At 39.4% G+C, this 20,223-nt stretch overlaps 1 protein-coding gene across 7 annotated transcripts in view; it reads left to right on the top strand.

The window, feature by feature from the left end:
- TCF20 (transcription factor 20) overlaps positions 1–20,223 on the top strand; it is a 131,391-nt gene that overhangs the window by 98,250 nt on the left and 12,918 nt on the right. For all 7 annotated transcript variants that reach the window (XM_074539449.1, XM_014268232.3, XM_014268229.3 and 4 more), the window contains one exon: positions 17,305–17,398. In XM_074539449.1, the coding sequence (XP_074395550.1) occupies positions 17,305–17,398 (94 nt within the window). The remainder of the gene's footprint in view (positions 1–17,304; positions 17,399–20,223) is intronic.

The following is a 20,223-nucleotide window of genomic DNA, read 5'->3' as shown; positions in this document are numbered from 1 at the left end:
AGGGAATTGGTATGAGCTGGGAAATTTGTGGCAGGTTAGCTGCCTTTGGCAAAACAAAGCAAAACAGTTTCTAGGCCCAGAAACCTGACTACTGTAGTACCATACAAGTATAAAGGTATCAGTTCATTGTGAATGTCTCATTTGGCACAGGTGGGCTCTCTTATCCCTGTGCCACAGCAGGAGGGAGTTGCTGTCATGAGGAGGGATCCTGCTTTATCCTCTTGGTGAGCTGCTTGCTTCCACTGCTTCACTTGCACTACATCTCCCACCTGTGCATTTGCACAGTGGGCTGATTTGTAGCCAGCTAATCCATCAGAAGACCAGCTTGGGGTGGGAGATCTTTGTGCCACATCAGCAATTTGACTCTGCTGACCCTCTGAACCATGTTTGCTGCATCTGAGAGGGAGTGTCCTTTCCACTGGTAATGATAACCATTAGATCAATTTAGCTGTAACTTAAAATTGTGCCCAGGTGCCACCAGCACTTGAAAGGGTTTCAGGTCTATGGTACTACTATTTAATAGTGTTTGGAGAAGAATGTTAACCTTTTATTCATCATCTTTCTTTGTAGAGAAGAAAAACATGCAGAACCTAGTAATCTTTTTTCTCCCAAACCCACTCTCACCTTCCCCCCCCCCCCCCCCAAACCAAAGCATGAAACGAAAAAAACTCCTCAAGTGCAGGAGTTCTGTGTTAGGTCAGGGTTCAACTGAAATAATAATCTACTGCTTCAAAAATAACATGCCTGACAACACACAGGAAGGAACAGTTGTATTTCGACACCTAGAGCTGTGTTAGTAGGGACACATTTCAAGAGTAGGAAGAAGTGACACTGGAGCTTTTTAATTTTTCACTGTGAGAAAAGGGAAGCAGATTTAAAATCACTGCCAGCAGTGGTTGGAAAAGGGATGTACTGAGAACATTGCTTGCTTGTTTTTATCTCTGGAAACAGCTTTTAGTATGCTTTAGCCCTTCAATGAGGATTGCCACAGAACCTTGAGGCACTTTCTACAGTTACCCTTAAAATGGCTGAATTCCTGGTTTTCACTGACAGACTGTGCCCAAATACCTACCTAGCTATCTGAGCTAGAAATGTGCACTCTAGCATAATACTCGTTTTCATTCCTCAGGAAATGGCAGCATCTTTAATATTCTTCTGCAGTGTTACAAAAATAAGAAAGCATGAAATTTTGGGTGGAGGAGAAATTCTGAAAGACAGCTGAATGATGAACTTCAGATTTGGTTTTCTCAGAAAGGCATTGCCATCTGCTGTGCCACTGAAAGTCTGTGCTGTCATGACTCCTGCTCTGTGAGAGTAACCCTCCCCAGGGAGGAGAGCCTGGCAGGAGCCTTGGGGACCTGAAGTGTGAATCACTGCTGCTGCAGCACTTGGTGGCTTTCAGCAACTCTGCATTGGTACCACAAGCCTTAAATGCTAAAGAGCTGAGCAGACAGAATCCACATGGACATGTCTGATGCAAATGTTTCAATATCTTAAATTATCAGAAGCCAGTAATTATATTTGTGAAATGAAGTTGGTTTGCTTTAGCTTTACTATGAGTAGAAGTGAGGTGAATTTGGTGCAGCCTGTTGGTGATTATGGACTGAAGGTGATAGGAATCACATTTCAGTTGTGATCTCAAGCATAAAGTTGATGCCGGTAAGAGGAAACACTCCAGTACTGACCCCTTTGTAAAGAGGAAGATGCAGGGAAGTACTTTCTGTGCATCTTTATTAGCAGACTCCTTTGTCATTAGTTTATCCCAAAGTACAGGCATTATGTCTGTGCTTGCATGTGGTTTTATATTTTACTGTTTTTCTTGAATGTGGAGTGAGGAAAGTGGAAAATAGATTTACTGACAATGGAGTGTTGGGAAAGAATAGGATGTTTACCCACTTACATGAGTTGTAGCCAAGAGCACTGGAAACTTGTATGCAAAAAGCAGCTTGCTCATTCCACAGTTGCCTTTCTGTAAAGCATCAGGGATCTTCATCATTTCTGTACAGTTTTAATTTAAAAATACTTTTATGTAACTTAATTTTGAGGAAGCTCTTCCAAGTGTGAATGGGGCCTTCTCTGTGCAGGAGATTTCGAGACAAAGCTTTAGAGCTTTTTGTCTGGCTTATCCACAAGCTCACACAGTCTTTTTCTTTGGTAAGATTTCAGTTGCCTGTTACCATAGGGGTGCCAAACTCTTACTAAATTTTCAATAGTGAGTGAATGCAATCCATTTATGTGTCATTTTAGCTTGAATCTTTTTAAGCTGTGCTGGTAAAAAGCTTGTTAAGATTCCCCAAAATTTTGGAGGGGAGTTGTTGTGTTGTTGGTGTTTTGTTTTGTTAACTTAAAATGAACCCATTTTTAAAACTTAGACTAATTCCAGATGTTTGTCACTTCAGCTGTATTCCTCTAGCTTTGTTAGAAGAACACTACTAGCAAATAAGTTTATTCTGCTCTGTGCCTCTGTATTTAAAATGGGGTTATATTTGATTGCAATGGGAAAAAGTGCAGATTTGAATGTATTTTTCCTGATTTTTGGGAAAAAAAAGTCTTTTTTCATCTTTCATCTGTCTTACTGACTATGAAAAGAGGTCAATTTCTGAAGATAAGAGTTCATTACTTTATTTTAGATAATATTTAGTAGATTATTAGAATTGTGTTCTATCTTTTGTAAGACCTTTTTAAATTTAAAAATCTACACTTTTTAAACTTTAATTTTAAAATAAGCATTATATTGAATTCTTTGGTCACTGAATAAGCAAGAATAATGCTTCAGTTATACTGGTGTTCTACTATTCATAATAATGGAAAGCTCTCCAAGCATGGCAAAGCAAACCAAGTTGATAAAAAGTTATCTACACATAAGGCTTTATGCCAGATTGGGATAGGAATTCTGCAGGCAAAACTGGGACACTTACTGACGGTGGTATGAAATTACTTTAAAATCATGAATTCACAGGATGATTTGGGTTGGAAGAGACCTTACAGGAACACCTTCCATGAGACCAGGCTGTTCAAAGCCACATCCAACCTGGCCTTGAAGACTTCTGGGGATGGGGGGCATCCAGAGCATTTCTGTACAGCATTCCAGTGCTTCATCCTCACAGTAAAGAATTTCCTCCTAATACCTACTTTAAACCTCTCCTCTTAGTTTAAAACCATTCCCCATTGTTCTGTCACTGTCTGCTCACGTTGAAAGTTGCTCTCTCTCATTTTTAGAAGCCCCTTTAGGTACTGGAAGGGTCTGTAAGGTCTCCCTGAAGCTTCCCTCCGGGCTGAACAGCCCCAGCTCTCTCTGTCTTCATAGCAAAGATGCTCCTGCTCTCTCATTATCTTTGTGGCTTTATAGAAAGCAGGTTTTAAACTTTCTTCTTTTCAAAAGTAGATTTCAATCTGTCCATTATAAGCCTAGTTATATAACCTCAATATATTTTTTAATTAGAGAAATATGTTCTGAAAGAGGTTAGATTAATTTCCCTAGATTTAGAAAGATGAGTAAAAATAAAACTGAAGTATGATGAGTATTCATGTAATAATTTTAGAAACTACAGCAAAATTATAACTAGTTTTTTGCCTTAAAGAATGTTACTCTACAGAGACAAGAACTGGAGAAAAGAAGTTCTTTCTGCACAGCACATTGTGCCTGAGGTTATGGAAGGACCCAGAAGAGTAGTTTGGGTTCCCCAAATTGTCAACTCGTCCTTCTTAGCTAATTTATACTGTGCTGCTCTTATCCTGTTGTGCTCTGGCTAGTCTGTTGGCAGAGGAAATATTTTTCCAACAATTTTATACACTTAACTGGACTCTGTGTAGAGGATAGTCTTCATGGATAGAGCACTTTGGCAAAAAGTTATTAATAAGCCTTTATTGTTATGGATTGGATCCCAGCCAGCTGCTTAGTGATTAAAGTTTAATTGCATGATGATTAGTTTTCATTAGTAAGCAATTAGCATTCAACAGCAGTCTTGTGTTGCCAAAGCTATGGGTAAGCATAAGTGGCTAGAGCCATGTTGAGGGAGAAGGTCTGTGGCTGGAGGTGTGGGCCCAGAGCTGTTTGGAATATGGGAATAAGGATTCTGAGGTTTAGATGACCTCATCAGCTTGTTCCTACTGCAGAACTGGGAGTGGGGAATGGAGCAAATGTCCAGAAGAGCACAGCCTGCACATTAGCCTGAGTGTAGGGAGCTAACAAAATAATCATCGTCCTGAAAAGGACCTTTGAAGGTCTGACTTGCTCTCACAGTAACACTGGTTTTCATAGACTTGTCCCTCTCCTTGCCACAACTAAAACTCCTTTTTCAGAATTCCCTTCTGAATTGGTGAAATTCCTTTTTTTTACTTTGACAGCAGCCCTTGATTGTCTTGTGCCACTGTGGGGTAAATTAGGAGAAAGATGAGTGCAGGGCAAGGGCTGGGGGAAGTGAAACAAATGAGGGCAGAGGGAGGTAGGAGTGTAGCAAAAGGTCAAGGCTTCTTTGTGTTAGAGGTACAAATGAGTGAAGAGTACCCCATGTAAACCATTTCTGCTTCACCGAGGAATCTGTTGTGAAGATGAAATATGGTGGTAATTTCATCTAGGCTAAATTAGGGTGGTTAGAAGTCATTCTTCTTGTCCTCACCTCCCCTTCTGCCAGCAGTAGTGCTCTGTGACTGAAGTGAGTTAGTGGGTGATCTGGCCAGCAAATCCCTCCCTCACCCCATTCCCATTTTCATCAGGCTGGACTGGCTTTCTTGACTTTCACTGTCAATACTGAGACTGAGAAATGCTAGGCATAGGAGGGGGCTGCAGGCTGTACAAGAACAAACTCAGATCTTAAAATGATTTGGAGCCTGGTCAAGATCATCACTTCATATGGAAAGTTCTTCCAAAATGATATTACTAATTATGCAAAGTAGTTAAAAAAAAAAAGAGCGGTTTCAAGATTGTCTAAGGTGGTTCTCAAATGTATGTATTTATTACTGATGTCAAGTACATCCATCTCATTGTCTAGACATAGGAAAAGATGGGAGTTTTCTTTATTATGATGATGCCATGACTCAGAGGCACTAGGGACTGGACGCTCCCTTCCCTCCCCTGGCCTACTTTGCCAGCTGGAGTAACCTAAACCAGACATTTCCTTCCAGTTAAAAGGTCTCCAGTAGCTACAGTTTCCTCTGAGAAATTCTGACTGTGCTCAGTGTATGGTTTTAATGGTGTAGATCTACTTAAGTTGTCTTCAGACTTGCCATAGGAGGAGGCAAAGTACCATTGTAGGACCTGGTCTAAATTCCAGCCCAGGGCACAAGACACTGGTGAGTGGCAGAGCCTTCCCAGGGCTCTGGGTGTTGCAGCTGCACTGTTTGTCACCACCTGAGCTGCTGGTGGTAAAAATAGATTGCTGTCCTGAGGTCTGGCTGCGCAACTGATTGCATCGTAAGGGCAGTCAGGTCTTGTCTCAGCCTGCTGGTCGTTGCCTGGGTCATAAGCTTTCCTTCTGTTTGAGAAAATATTAAAAGTCGATGTTAAAAACTGGTTGTGCAGTCTTCATTTACTAGTGATTTTTTCCCTCATTTCTATTTTGCATATTTTCTTTTGATTTGTGCTTACAACTAGGAGACTTAATTCAGCTGTATTTCTTTTTCTCATGGCTACTCATTTCACAACATGGTTTTGTTGTTACTTTGCACTAGACTGCTGTTAATTGCAGCTTTTCTTGTGCTTCCAAATCCTTTATTCTCACTGAGAACTCACACTTGCTAAATTTCAGAAAGTTACTGATGATTAAAGACGACTGACCAGCCTCATAAAAGACTTACTGCTAGGGGAGGGGAAGGAGGAGGAGGAGGGCATCCTGGCATGAATCTCTGAAATGGGGATTTTCACTAAAGGATACTGCTGCTCAATGTGAAGCTTAAAAGGAAAATAAAAAAGGTGGGTGGGGATGAGAGGGGAAAAGTAAGTTCATGTGCTTGAGTTCAGGTATGAGAGCTGTGAACTTTTCTGACTTTGTGCCTGTGCTGTCAGCAATTGCCTGCACGGCCTTTGATAAATCATCTCTAATTATTCTGTGAAGTAGGCTTTAAGATCACTTATTTTGTGACCATTAAGTCAAACTGGTAGGGTGCTCTGGAAGTACAGTGTGTGTTTAAGTTGTCAGATGTTCTCAATTAAATTGCAAGATTGGGGAGCTGATCCAAGGCTTCATGGTTTAATTGCATACATGTAATGGCAGGAAGATAAATTTAAGTTTGTTCATGTATCATTTAGAGTCAGGTCCAAAAAGATAATAAATATATTTTGTTATGTGTTCATTTGCTGTTAGCTTTCTCTTTTCTTGTACAAGGTTAAAATGCTGAAAATACTAATAGCAATGTACTTGTCCCATGTGTAAATTCATTGTTATATATAATTGTTAAGATTTTTCTTGCGAAATAACTCTCCAAGTTAAATTTAATCACTAAAATTTCAGAGTTGGCGTAGTTCATAACAGATGCTTTCCAGAAAACCAACATTATTTTTTTGTTTAATGTTAACTTTAGAAAATTGTTTAGAAAAATTCAATACTCACATTATAGCTACATAAAACTGTTTTACAGTGGTTTTTATGCAGTCTTAAGTCCCGTACTTAAATTTAATTCTTCCTTTGAACTGTTACAGTTTATCCTTGGGAGGTATAAGGGTTCTTCAGCCACATGGTACCACTTGAAGCAGAAACTTTCAGAGGCGGTTCGTGGGGAACAGGTGTTACAAAGAGCTACCAATAAATTCAGTTTCCTGGCCAAATGGCTATAAGGGTAATGCCAAAAGAAGAATTGTCTATTCTGAAGCTGTCTTAACAAAGAAGACTTTAATGTTGACTTACTCTTCTGCTTTTGGGCTAGAGACTTCAGAAGATGAAGGAATAAGTTAGAAGAGGATGTGTTTATGTAAAATAAAAGAAAAACAAAGCAAAAATGTATGTATCATTTGATTTCTACCTCAGGTGATAAAAAGATTGACATTTCTCTTTGATCTTGTCCAGTGATTTATTTCTAGTAATTTATGGCTCATCCCAGTCATTTTTCCTAGCATAGATTGATCTAGATTTATAAAACTGAAGGTGTGGCTTGCAAATGAATAATATTATTGCCTTTACCATGATTCAGCAGTGTTCTGAGCCCAGAAGATTTTCATTAGTCCTTTCCCTTCAGATCTCAGGAGAACCCCATCTAATCCTTAGATGGAGGAAGTTCTTTCAGGAGAACCACATTATGTCTGTCCTTTAAAGAAACCTCTGACACTACTACCTCAGCTGCTGTGTAATATCCAGCTGGAATGCCATCCAGGCTTGGACTGCTGCTATTTATATTTTCTGCCTCTTCTAAACTGCTGCTAGCTCATACCATGTTTTCCTGTGTCGTGCCTGTGACAAGCCTACACTCCATATCCTTTTATAAATTCAGTTTAGAATTCATAAACAGTACCTATTAGTGCAATGGGCAGTTTAAGCACCACATAGATTATTATGATTTGTAGGGTTTTTTTTCCTGATGGTTATTGAAAAATGAATTAAACCCATTCTCTCTAAACCCATTCAAATTTTTGGCCAGTGAATATTACTTTGCATAAAGCACCTTCTGTCTATGTGGAGATGTTTCATCAGTATGTGCTAATTGTCTACTTGCCCTCAGCTGTGATGGATGATTTATTGCTGTGGTTTGAAAGATTGTAATTTTTTTTTTTTTTTTTTTTTTTTTTAATACTGTTACATTACTTGAGAGCTTATCATTAAAGAGAGATCTACTGACCTGCAGGCATTTCTTTCTGCAAAGCGTTGCACCTTTACCTCTTCTCTTGGATTTACCCTCTGCTTTTCCTCAGTGGTAGCAACAGCCACCAGTGACCTCAGGAATACTGGTGTGCCCTTCATGACTCCTTTTGGGAGCTCTGCTGCCAACCACTGCTTCTGTGGCTTTCTGGGGAAGCTGTCTTCTTCTTTCTTTAATGGTACTGACTAGTAGTTTTCTTTGCTACCTTTTTCTAGAGACAAGTTATTTATTTTCCACTAAGATAAGCATTGTACTTTTTTCACCTCTCTTTGCAGTGGAATATATTTTGACTGTGCAGCAGTCATTCTTCAGACCTCAATTTAAGAATTGGTATTCTTAGTACTAAGTGCAATTTCGATGGAATGCTGTCACAAACATTTGTTGTTCTAAACGGTCATTTTCACATTCCTACTTCTCTCACATTCATCTGCCCACCTCCTATTTTCTTATGCCTCAAGCATAAGGCACTCATCATTATTTTATCTGCCTTTATCCTGCTGCTTTTTCTTCTTTCAGTTTCAAGAACTTAAGATTTACTTCCAATCAGTACACCCTGGCTAATTTTATAATTTCCCAAATTAAGTGCTTCACTTTCAAACCCCTGCACGTTTACCTTTGTTTTTCTTCATGCATTTCTTCAAAGCCCTTCTTGTCTGGGATTTGTGCTGAATAATTGGATATGCTTAGCCTGCTGCTGAGATGGACTGTGCCCAACGCTGCTGGCTCAGTCTCACCGTTCCTGTTTCATCCCTTTGCATCCACCAACGCTTTGTTCTCTGTTACCGAAGTGTCTTGCACAGTGGGGCTCTGTTTATGATGGAGGCTTGCACAGATTATTACAAGTAGTGACAAATGGTGTATTTCTGTCCAGCGTTACAAGTCTTTGAGTCATTGGCGGGGTGGGTTTGTGCTGCACCCTTTTTCCTGTCAGGTTGCACAGATATGTAATATCTTGTCAAAATACTTTGCATTTACACTTTGCTTTTATCAAAAGTATTTCTTTAATTTTAAGCCTTTATAGAGATTTTGTTTCTGTTGTATCCACTGCTCCTAATAACATAGTGATTGTGTCTTTAATGAACCAATATTTTTTTTTGTTTTGTTTTGAGCCTTTTAGTAAATATTCAGCATCATCTCTTTTTTCTTTCATTAGAAAAAAGCTGGCTCTGTTAAGCAGTTTGCCTCCTGAAAACCTTGAGTTTATTGCATTTTCTTGTTTATGTCACGCTTTTTCCTTTTTTATATCACTCCAGACAATGATACTCAAACCTACTGCTTTTCTGGATAATTTTGGATAATTAATTTATCCAAAATCTCTTTGATTATGATGGAGATCTTGCTTTCTTTTAAGGTAACTGCATGCTGTTGTTTTCATGCTCTACATGGTAGATGTTGCATTAAATAGAAATTCACAATATATGTGGATATTTCCTTTAATCAGTATCCAAGATGGCTGGGAAATAAATCTAGTACTGGTAGAAAATTCAACTGGAGCAAATGCTCTCTTGCTGACTGTGCTGTTCCCACTACTCTGTGGGTCCTTATCATATAATCACTGCTTGAAAATTTGAATTTCTTTTCCCTCTTTTAAGTCTGCTTTTCTGTCTTTCAAACCTTTTTGTAACTAAATTGCACTATTGTTGCATGTTTAATTCCCCAAATGAAAAGTCAAGATAACATAAACTGTATTATTTTTTCTGCTAGACTTGCATACTTTGGCAAATTCAAATCCCTATACTTACACATGGTTTTCTGAAATGTTTCATTCAGGGTGGTTCTTTGAATCAAAGGAAAAAAAGGTTTACAAATTTCTTAGCTTGTTGGACTTGGTGGTCTATATGTTATTTTAACATTCATTTAAAAATATGAAATGGCTACATAGGTATGTACTTAACCTGTTTAACTGAAATTAAACATTGCTTTCGCAGCAGCATTTAAATTACTGGTTTTGTTAATTTTGCTGAATCTGTTTTAGTTAGCCACTGGTTGACTCTTGAAGGACCTAACCTCTATTGTGGTTCAGTTACACTGGGTCTTTTTCATTTGGGTTTTTTCTCCTTCCATTGTGTGGAGGAGGCGGGAAGGGTTCATCCCCCTTCAACTCTTACTGGGCTCTTCAGCAGTCTCATGTATTAATGCACAGTTAAGCCTTTGATCACTCCACCAAGTGAATGAAACAGGCTTGTAAGGAGTAGTGAACATGAATTTATCACTTAGGTTTGAATTTCAGTCTTTTATATAGTGTACAGTTTAGTTTAACCTTCCTGTTAGGGAGGTAAAACTAAAGAGTTGTAAACTCTTTAGTTAAAAAGTTGTAACCAAACAGTATTTATTTGGTGCCTGCATTCTTGTTGATAATCATGGGGAGGGGGGGAGTTTGTTGTTTGTGAAATTTCACAGTCACATCTCTTGCTCTTCACAAGAGCTGCCTTTCCAGACAGGTGCAGAAGTACCTTTTGTTGTGGTGTCCTGTCTCCAGCAATGGCCATGTATTTACCACTTCACTGCACGTATTCAGAGATTTGTAGTAAACTTGGCATGTGCACAATGATAGTGGCATATTTTTTCCCTCCTTTCAGCAACCACAGCTTTAGAGTTGTAGCTTTTCTGTCCCTGTGTTTACCAGGCAGAGGCATACCTATCCTTGATGAACTGGTCTCATCTGATTTTGAACTTGCTTGTCTTTTTGCTACTGCACCATTCTTTAGCAATGACTTTTAATTACTTGAGTGGAAAAAAAACAGGTTTATGTTACATTTGAACCTGCTCTTCCTTCTTGGAAATGGCTAAGAGTCATTCCCTTATGTGCATCATATTGGATTTTGTAGGTTTCAATCCCCCTTCAGTTCTCTCTTTTCCAAAATACTTAGACTTCTCTTATATACCAGTTCTTTACATTCCTGGTTATCTCTGTGGTCTGTCCATTTTTGTTTCTGATCAGTTGTACTCCTTTCTTAAGAGGGTCATCAGACAATATTACCACACACAATATTACAATGTCAGGCTACTACAAGAGTAACAGACAGACATCATGAACATTTGAGTTTCATTATGGATTTTTTTCCTAAAAACTGCTTACATTTTGGCTGTCCTTTTTTGTGCTTGTGGGGACTGCATGATGTTTCTGTCTAGGATGACTACTTGTACCTTCCTATGAGTAGTAAAAGCTAATTTAGAATCTGTCATCATGTATATGCATAGGTGAAAATATTTTTACCACATACATCACTTTGCACTTAACAGTAGTAATTTTCATCTCCATTTTACCATACAGTTATCCATGGCTGTGAGATGGTTTTGCAGCTTTTTACTATCAGTTTGAGGTCTGGCTACCCTGGATAATTTTACAAACTTCACAGTTTTTCAGATCTTATTTTTCACCCCCCTTCTTGAGAGTCTCTATAAGGGCAGTTGAATAGCTTAAGTGTCTGCATAGGACCTTAAAATTATTGCTGGCAAGCCATTCTTTGTTAAAACAGAAATGTTTATTTCTGTTCTTGTTGCATTCTATTTTTCCTTCTAGTTGAGGGTAATGACATGCTCTGCTCTTACTTTCAAGTGCTTCTGTTCTAGCATAATCAGTTTCACATGTATTGAATAGGATTTTCCATGTTTAAGACATTTTCCAGCTCTTGGATTTCTTGTGGGTTTTTTTCTATGCCATCCATTTTGAGCTGCAGTTTCCCTTTGTGCTTCAGCAGCCTGTGCAGCACTGCAGTTCTAACTTTGTATTGTTTCCTAATGCAGCTTTATTAGTATAGCATCTTCCAGATCATTGATTTGTCTGTTTGCTGAAATCTTGGAATCTAAATTTGTCCTTAGTTTCTTGACTTGAAGACAACTGTCCAGTTTTACTTCTGAAATATTATCCTTTATTATTTGGTTTGCTTTCTACAAGAAGATATCATCATTGGCAGGAGATGCCTTTTTGTGATGCAGGTTTAAAGATTTTTATCTTTTTAATTGTGGGGTTCATTTTACTGATATTCTGTGTCTGGGTTTTTTTGATAAGTTAAAATTCTTTGTCAGGAAATGTAAACTAATAGTTCTGTGTCCTTTAGTACTGGTTGTTATCTCTAGCCACAGTCACATAAACAATTTTTTTCATTAACCAGTATCTGCACATCAGAGTGGAAGTCTTTTCCTCTCCTGTTTCCTAAAGATGTCTTCCCACCTCGCTTTTTTCATCTTGGTCCCTTTTTGCAGAAGTCTTCCAAAATCACATATTTCTTTCTCCTGTAGTAAGCAGTATATATGTGTATACACACACACAGACACACACCTATTTATTTTTATTTTTTCTCGTAGCTTTCTGGAGTAAGTTGTCTCTTTGCATCCCACTTTCCAGGAAGGAGAATGCGGCTGCCTGCTGTTTGTGTTGCCCTTTCGCCTGGATGTTAAATCCGAGCCTCTGCCGAGCCTGCCAACTGTTTAATCAGAAATAGTCAGAAGGCCCTCCTTCCCAATATTGCAGCTGACTCTGAAGTCCTCATTATCTTACATCTGCATTTGTGCAGTGCAATTATACAGAAGCAATTATTTTCCTAAAAGCTTATAATTTAAACAGGAGAAGGAGAGAGTGTGAAAAATGCACATAAAATGTAAAGCAAAGACTTGTACCTGTATAATTAATGCCACGTGTATTTCACTTTTTGCTTTCTTTGCTTTGTTAGTAACCTTCAGTTGTTGCTTTCCATTTTACTCCTTTTATGCATTCCTGACACTGGTATGGTAGAAGGGGCAAAACAAGGAGATGCCTAGAAAGCAAAGCAAAGGAAAAAGAGAGAAAACAAACCAAAGGAAAAACTGATCTTTGGAAGAGGGGAAGCCAAGAGGTCTGAGTATAGGGTATATAACCACTTATCAAGAAAAGATGGTTTGTATTACAGACAGTAGAAAATATGATCCTGCTGTGAATGTCCTGGTGTAAACTGGTTTGGTAATTGTTCAGCAAGGAAGATTGCTGAGGAGTGTCTGAAAACACCTTACATTAGTGTTACAAGCAATTAATTTCTGCTTCTAAGCAACTGTTCCTGTTCCTGCCCAGAATATTTTGGAAGGGCTAGTCAGCAGCTTCCATCCTCCCACCAGCAAAACCATGTAGGATTCCAGTGCTAAGAAGTGCTTTGTCTAGGGACAAAGATACTATCTCTGTCAGTGCAGAGCCAAAGTGAGCAGCTTGGGGCATTGGTTTTCACAAGGCTTTGTGCTTGTTCAGGAGGAGGAAGGTAGGTAGCTCAGGACATGTTTATGATACAGCACTTACATGGAGTTGGGTACAAATCTGAAGGAAGCAAAAGAAGGTACTCAAAAACATACTCTTATTATATATAGCAGTGTGGTCTCAGAAGAGTGGAAGAATGCAGATTGCAAGGGGGAAAAAAGCCAAGCATAAACGAGAGAAATATTGTTGGTAGGTGCTGTAGCATTTTAAATGAATCAGAGCTGTTCTGCTGCCGCTGGTAGCTGTCCCCCAGCTGTTCACTCTTCCTGGTTGGCTGTTGCTTCATTTTGGTAGACACAGAATGATGAGCTGTAGGGAAGAAGAAATGGGCTGCTAATAGCAGGGAGAGGTAGAGACAATGTATCTGGCTTTAATACTATTGATAATTTAGTTCATGGGATGGAGTGTCTCCTCTAAATGGCACTTTTCAGTCTCTCCAGCCTATTCTAAGTGAGATATATGTGCCTTGTGGTCAGAGATGAATTGTGGAGATAGGACCTATGAATCAGTCTTTGCTGTGTGGTCTCTTTTTTCCCTCTTTTTTTTTCTTTTTTTTTTTCACATTTAAGCCAAGAGTTGATTAGATGCCTGGCAATGATTACTATCCATTGGCACCTCCCACTGGGAGCACACTCCAAGTACCAGCCTTGAGCTCTTTCAAGCAGGGGAGGTTAAGCAGGCTGCTTACTGAGCAAAAGGAATTTCTCTTCCCAGGAGAGCTGGAGTGCTGTTTCCCTGGCTAAGAATGCTGTAATTCCTTTGCAAGTGACAAGCAGGCTGCTACCATCTGCTGGCGAATGGCTGCAGGATGGTGGAGTTTGGGTGAAAATTTGCTGGTGGACCAAGAGAACAATTAGTCGTCATTACGCTGAATTTACACATTTCCTTGTAAGAACTTCTGTGATTTTATTTTGGTGTTAGAATGTTTCCTAGTTTTAGTGTACCTATTTTTTCTTTTCAAGCATAAATACATGAGACATGTAGCTAACCAAAACTACAGAAACTACCAGCAGGAACGAGGCATCTTTTTACCTTTTAAGGCATAGCAGCAATATCTTGAAAAAGAAGACTGAGACTATCCAGAAATTTTTAAGCACTTTTTTTTTTGTGTTCATGGGAACACCTGGGTGTGTTTGGAAACCATGTGGCACTACATGATGATAGTCTCTTTCAAAGATAAGGTGATAGACTCTGAAGTTGTTTTAGAACCACACAGCTTTGTAGGGCGTCTGCTTTGTTCAGTCACTCAGGTGTGCCAAGAAGGAAGAACTCGAAAAAAAGAGTAGTTATTGTGTATGTGGTTCCCTCAGCTTCCCCGGAAAGAAGCAGATGGTTGGGGGTCCCTGGAGGTAGGAGAAATGGGGCCATTAGACTATCAGTGGCTTGTGAAAAGCAGAAGCATCTGCCAGAATGGAGACTTGTTCAGCAGCAGGGGAGCCAGCAGCAGCCGATGAGCTCTGCCTTGAGCCGTCAGTGGCATAGTCATCCCCCTGGGAATTGCTGTTGTGGGCGTAGCACAGGTAACCTTGGTAAAATCTCTGTTTGTCTGCCTGACTTCAAAAAAGGCGCAGTGAAGGCTCAATGCACATGCACTGGCATCTTAACTACCCACTTTTACTGTCTAATCAGTCCTAAAACCACAAACAGTTTTAAAGCATTCCTTACCCATTCTCAGCTGAAAATTTGTCAAAATGCTTGTCATGTTCAGAATGTGATTTTCAGAATAGCGACATGAACCATGCTAGATGCACCAAAGAGTAAGTTCAAAAAACAACCTTTTGGAAAAGTATCAAAAATTTTGCTAAGGGTCTTGTTTCCTGTTGTGTCACACACCATACTCTTTTAAGTCATGCCTTTTTAGTGTTAAGAAATATTTTATATAACTGCAGTTCAATCTCTGCTGCTGTGGTTCTTATGCTCTTATTGACTGCTCTGCACAGAACACAGTGTTCCAGGGGAGAATGACCTTCTGTTGCAACAGTGTGATGGTATGTAAAAGATGAGATAAAGTGGGGAGGGTAGAATGCCTCTGAGGAACAAGACTAGAAATTCATATCTACATTCAAAAAGAATAGTCAATTTGGGTTCTCTCCTGTTAGAATAATTAATCCCAGTCAGCCACATCTAAAAGCGAGAATAAAGTACACAGGTACAGAGCTCTGTTTCAGAGCTCCTCAAGCTGCACTTTGTGAGTACTTGGCATAGGTGAATCTGGGACTGTTGCCAGTACATAATATCTTTCTAGAGTTGACTTCAGAGCCAGGAAAAGACATTTTCTGTGGATGAAGTTTGGTTTTACTCCCGTGGGAGAGTGAATTACGTTGCAGTTTGGCTAGCGGTCCATATATTTTGGTGTGCATTTCAATATTGGTTTAGCCTCTTTTTTTAATCTTTGGAAACTTTCATTGATGTTCTGACAGGCAATAATAAGCTGCTTGTGTGTCTCTTTCTAGGCTTCAGGGATACTTCCCTTGCTTCATAAATACTGCAGTAGTTTGTCGTGCTTAGAATATAGATGCGATTTAGTGGGAAGCACTGAAGATCAGGCTCAGGATGCTTTGGCATACCCATAAAAAGGTGTTACTCAAAACTGCAGTTGTAGATGTCACGAGAACTGACATCTCACAAGCTTTTCTGTTAGTTGCATCTGCTTTGATTTGAAGAGGGCCTCCTGGTTTATGGCTGGAGCTAGTTTTGCTTTCATCTTCATTCAGGCATTTAAATACAAACTATAGTCATCTCTGCAAAGCACAGAATAGTAGGAAGAACAATAACTGTCAGATATTCTCAGAGGGTTCGGAAATACTGTTAACAAACCCCTGTTTACCATGCTGAGTGAGGAACTTTGCTGTGGCTGTTACTTTGGCCACGTCTGTTCTGCGGATCTCCACTGCAGCGTGTGTGCTGATCAGGGATTGAAGACGTGGGCCAGGGGCTGTGGCCGTGATGGCAGATGAGTGTCCCCGTATGGAGGGAATGCCGTGCCCGTGTCCGGTGCCCGTGCACTGCTGGCTTGGGCACAGCTGTTCGTGAGCAGTGCAGGTGCAGCTCACTGGTAGTGGCAATAGAGCAGCCCAGTTCAACACCGGCATTGCCAGCAGCAGCAGTGATTTTAGATCATGTCATCATCCCTGTGTGCAGGCAGGGACCAAAGGCAACTTCTCACAGCGTGAGTTCAAGGTGAATTGTACAAATTATACAGGGCCTTATTATGGTGTTCGTTGTATTCAGCAGAATAAATAAAATTCCTGTCTTTTTAAAATGTGACTCAAAAATTATGGTAGTTCCTCTCTTTGTTTTCTGCCAGTAGTTAATTCACTTTTTAATTTTTAAATAGTAGCAGTCTCCTAGCTTTTGGTGAATTCTACCATGTATGGCTACATCTTTTTTTAAGGGAAAAATGTCAGCTTGACAGAAATCACCTTTCTTCAGAATCAGATTAGTTAACAAAAATCACTTAGTGTATATGTGCAAGAAATAAAATGGCTGTCTGAATGAGATGTGAATTATTTCCTTAGGTCATTTCTTAAGTCATTCAGGATGAAGTAAAGGGGTGAGAGACTTTCTTTCTGCTTTCACAATTGTCTGATATTATGGTCGAATACATCATTGACTACTTGAGTTAATAGGATTTAACTCTTGAAAATTGAACGTGGTCATCAGATGAGTCTGAGCTACTTTGGCAAGAATTGTACGAGCATCCCTGTTGCACTGCAAGTGCGTTTTTTTTTTGGACATGGGCCATTTCTGTGGTGATGAGGTATTTTCCCATGATGGCATCTTCTGCTCCAGATAGACCCTTGTTGATCACCTGTGAAAAAAACTTAGAATTTGGCCATGTCACCTTCAACTGCTTGTGATAATGACAATGATGTAACCAAATTACTTTTAGGATGGTGTCTTCTAAACCATTATTTGTTATGCCAGTTCTCCTTTTAAAGCTGCTGTAGGTTCAAACCCACTCTTTTTCCTGCTATTTTAATAGTGAGATCATTGTCAGGTACTGAAACACAGGCCAGTAAAACAGATTTGAGAACTATTCTGAATTGTTTCTGAATGGCTGAACATTGTATCTCTTGCCTGCTTAGCGAAACTGAAAAGTTCATAGTTTGAAAGAGCTTATGTTGTTACTTGTTTGAAAGGCCTTTATTTGTATGGTGTAGAAAGATAGAGTTTAACATGATTTATGAAAAAAATTGTGCTGGCATGTGGTTGATAAAATTCCCAGGAAAATACAGGTATTTGGAAAAATGGCTGCAATCTTCATTGTTGTTTTTTGGTTTCCCTTTCAGAAATGTTCCCATTGCCAGGAACCAGGAGCCACCTTAGGCTGCTACAACAAAGGCTGCTCCTTCCGATACCATTACCCATGTGCCATCGATGCAGGTAGGAACACATGACAACTGCATTCCATAATTATTCAAATCATGCTACACTAAATAATTCTGAGGTGCTTTACAAATTACTCCCTCTCAGTTTTTCTCCTGCTGTGAAGATAAAGTAATAAAAATGGGGAGAAACGGCACGCAATAAACAGCATACAGTAACACGTTGGGACAAGATGGAGCCTGTAATGAAAAGGAATCTGCCTGAAAGAGCAGAAAAAGCCTGGCTTGGGGGAGTGCAGCTACAGTGACTGAAATCTTGCTGCAGTGTGAGAACTGATCACTCATTTTTTACCAAAAATAGAAACCCTTTGTTAAAAGGATGTAAGTAAGCAGAAAGGGGGTTTCATCTTTCAGGGTTTTACTCCTATGGGTGGTCCCAGTAAAGATTTCAAGTGTTTGTGTTTGTAGAATCATCAGTACCATTTGCAGCACAACCATCCTTCTCCCTCCTAAGAAGCACTTCAGCCAGTCTCCTGAGTAGGTCCAATTTCCATCCTTATACAAGCTAATTGTTTGAATGATACTATTTCCAGCTATGAGCCTGGGCTTGTGAGTTTGGTGGGTTTTGTGCAGTAATGACAGTTTTTCATGGAGATAAACCTTGTTCTTGGGTAAAAAAAATTCAGTCTCGGAGTAAATAATAGCCCACTTTTCCAGTCCCATGTAACTCCTGTCATACAAAACTTAGTCAGATAACAAGCAGGGAAGGATTCAAGATTACAACTCTAGACTGGAAGATAATTGCAAACTTCCTGTTTGTTATTCCAATTCCACAGCAACCCACTTGTTCACCACCCATTTTATGCTGTTTTCCAAATGGTAGAGTATTTGAAGTAGGAACGCTCATTTCTGTATGACTGCATTGCACCTCTCACTGTGAAGTCCCACCCTATTGGAGATGTGCATTTCATTCTAATAGGAATGTTTTTTTTAAATCAGTATTGCAGTGGAATATTCTAGTACCACAGTACTACTAGCAGAGAGAATTCTTGACTTCACATAAAAGAAAGATTATTCAAGTTGCAAAAATCACATACTAAAAAAAATACCAGAAATAAGGGTGTCCATTTAAGTATACTTTTGGTCTTTTATGAATCTATCTTATAGTAATATAAGACATATCAACCTAATTAAAGGTTGATATGTCTTTTCATAAGGCCCTACCTTAGCCTGTAGGATGGAGGGATACTCATTCATGAACATGTGTTGTCCTTGATGGATCTGTGTCTTACTGCAGATGATTCCTTCTCAGTTCTGAAGGTAGAACTGGGAGATTTCCTATAATGTTCATCTCTGTCATGCCTGAGAGTTTCATGAACATTAATAAGCTTGCTTTTGTACAGTATGTTTGAGACACACAATCACCAATCAGATTCACATTCATGTTGTGTTTAGTATGTATTTGTTTCTGGTTTGTGACTTGCCCTTTTCAGTACCATGAAAAAACAAAACTTATAGTGAATGTTCCCAATAATTTGAGGGCGTAATTTAAATTCATGTTTTATTAGATACAGTATGTAGCATTTTCTGGGTTCTAAATTCAGATATCAAAATTCAGGTACTCTCCTTTTCCTTCAGCTATATTAACCCTTCTCCACTTCAGCAAATCTAGGATTCTCCAAATGAGAAATGTACTGAACAATCATGACTGGTTCCCAAGAGCAGTTCTGTGTCATGCATGGAAGAGGCAGCATCATGTACAAACCCCAGTATATAATCATGCTATTTAGTCCAATTTAAATGTAACATGTCTGCTATATAATGTGTAGACATGGGTTAGATTAAATTTGGCTTTTTTTCACTTTTGTCTTGACTTTGCAACCTGTGAGATTTTTTTTAGAGTAGCTTTTTGTGTTCAAGTTCCAAGGCTATGCTTACTTCTTTTAATTTTGCTATGAGACATCATGTTGTCATGTGGCCATCTGTTGGAGTGCACAATTCCAAGCTAACTTCCCTCCTTTGAGTAATACAGCAGTAATAAATTGCAAGAGCTACATGGAGATGGGATACTTGGACTGTGAAGTTTCACAAACATAATTAAAAAATAGTGGAGGAGTTGGTAAAACTGGTGAGTCTCTGGTTTCACTTCAGGAAGAGTCCGGTTGAGTGAGAACAAAATACTTCATTGGTGCTTTTAAAATACATTTTCCTATCTGTTTCTTCCTTTTTATCTGTGTGTCTGATGTGTTCTCTTTGGCTTCTCATACCAGCCACAGGTCTTTTATCTAGTTGCTCTCAGGCCCCTTTTTACAAATTTCTTACTCCAGTCTCTTTGTAAGACCCAATTCCTCCTAATTCTTTCTGACTTTTCCTTTTTCCAATTTTCTAGCCCTTGCTCTGGCTTCCTCCTCTCTGCTCTTTCTTCACTTCCTCCTCACTTGTTTTTTCTAGTTCTTTTTCCTCTCTGGGCTTTGTTACTGCCATTTAGATCTCCTAACTCAGCTCCTTGTCGCACCTCACCCTGCTGGTCCTGGTTTGTTCTTGTATATTGTCCTTTATATTCTCTGTTTCACCTTTCTGTGCCTTTTTCCAATCACTTCTTTGTCTTAGCCTCCTGCTGACACTCATCCTTAATTCCCTGCTCCTGACTTCAGTAGCACTGGTCTCCCTCCTGCTAGCCTCCATTCTTTCTGTATCTTGGCTGCCTTTCTCAGTACTGTTTTCACTTCTGCCTGCTGGACTAGTGCTTCCCATTTTGCAGTTTTGAAATGGTCACTTTCTTCTTTTGGGTTGCTTGAGTGTTAGAAATGTCCCCTGATAGCTTCACTGCTTTTGGGACTGGTGCCCGAATCTGAGGGCAGAGGTTCATTTACAGGAAGGACC

Source organism: Zonotrichia albicollis, chromosome 4 (assembly GCF_047830755.1).
Source record: "Zonotrichia albicollis isolate bZonAlb1 chromosome 4, bZonAlb1.hap1, whole genome shotgun sequence".
In the NCBI taxonomy this organism is placed as follows: domain Eukaryota; kingdom Metazoa; phylum Chordata; class Aves; order Passeriformes; family Passerellidae; genus Zonotrichia; species Zonotrichia albicollis.
This window is presented reverse-complemented; position numbering and strand designations above follow the sequence as displayed.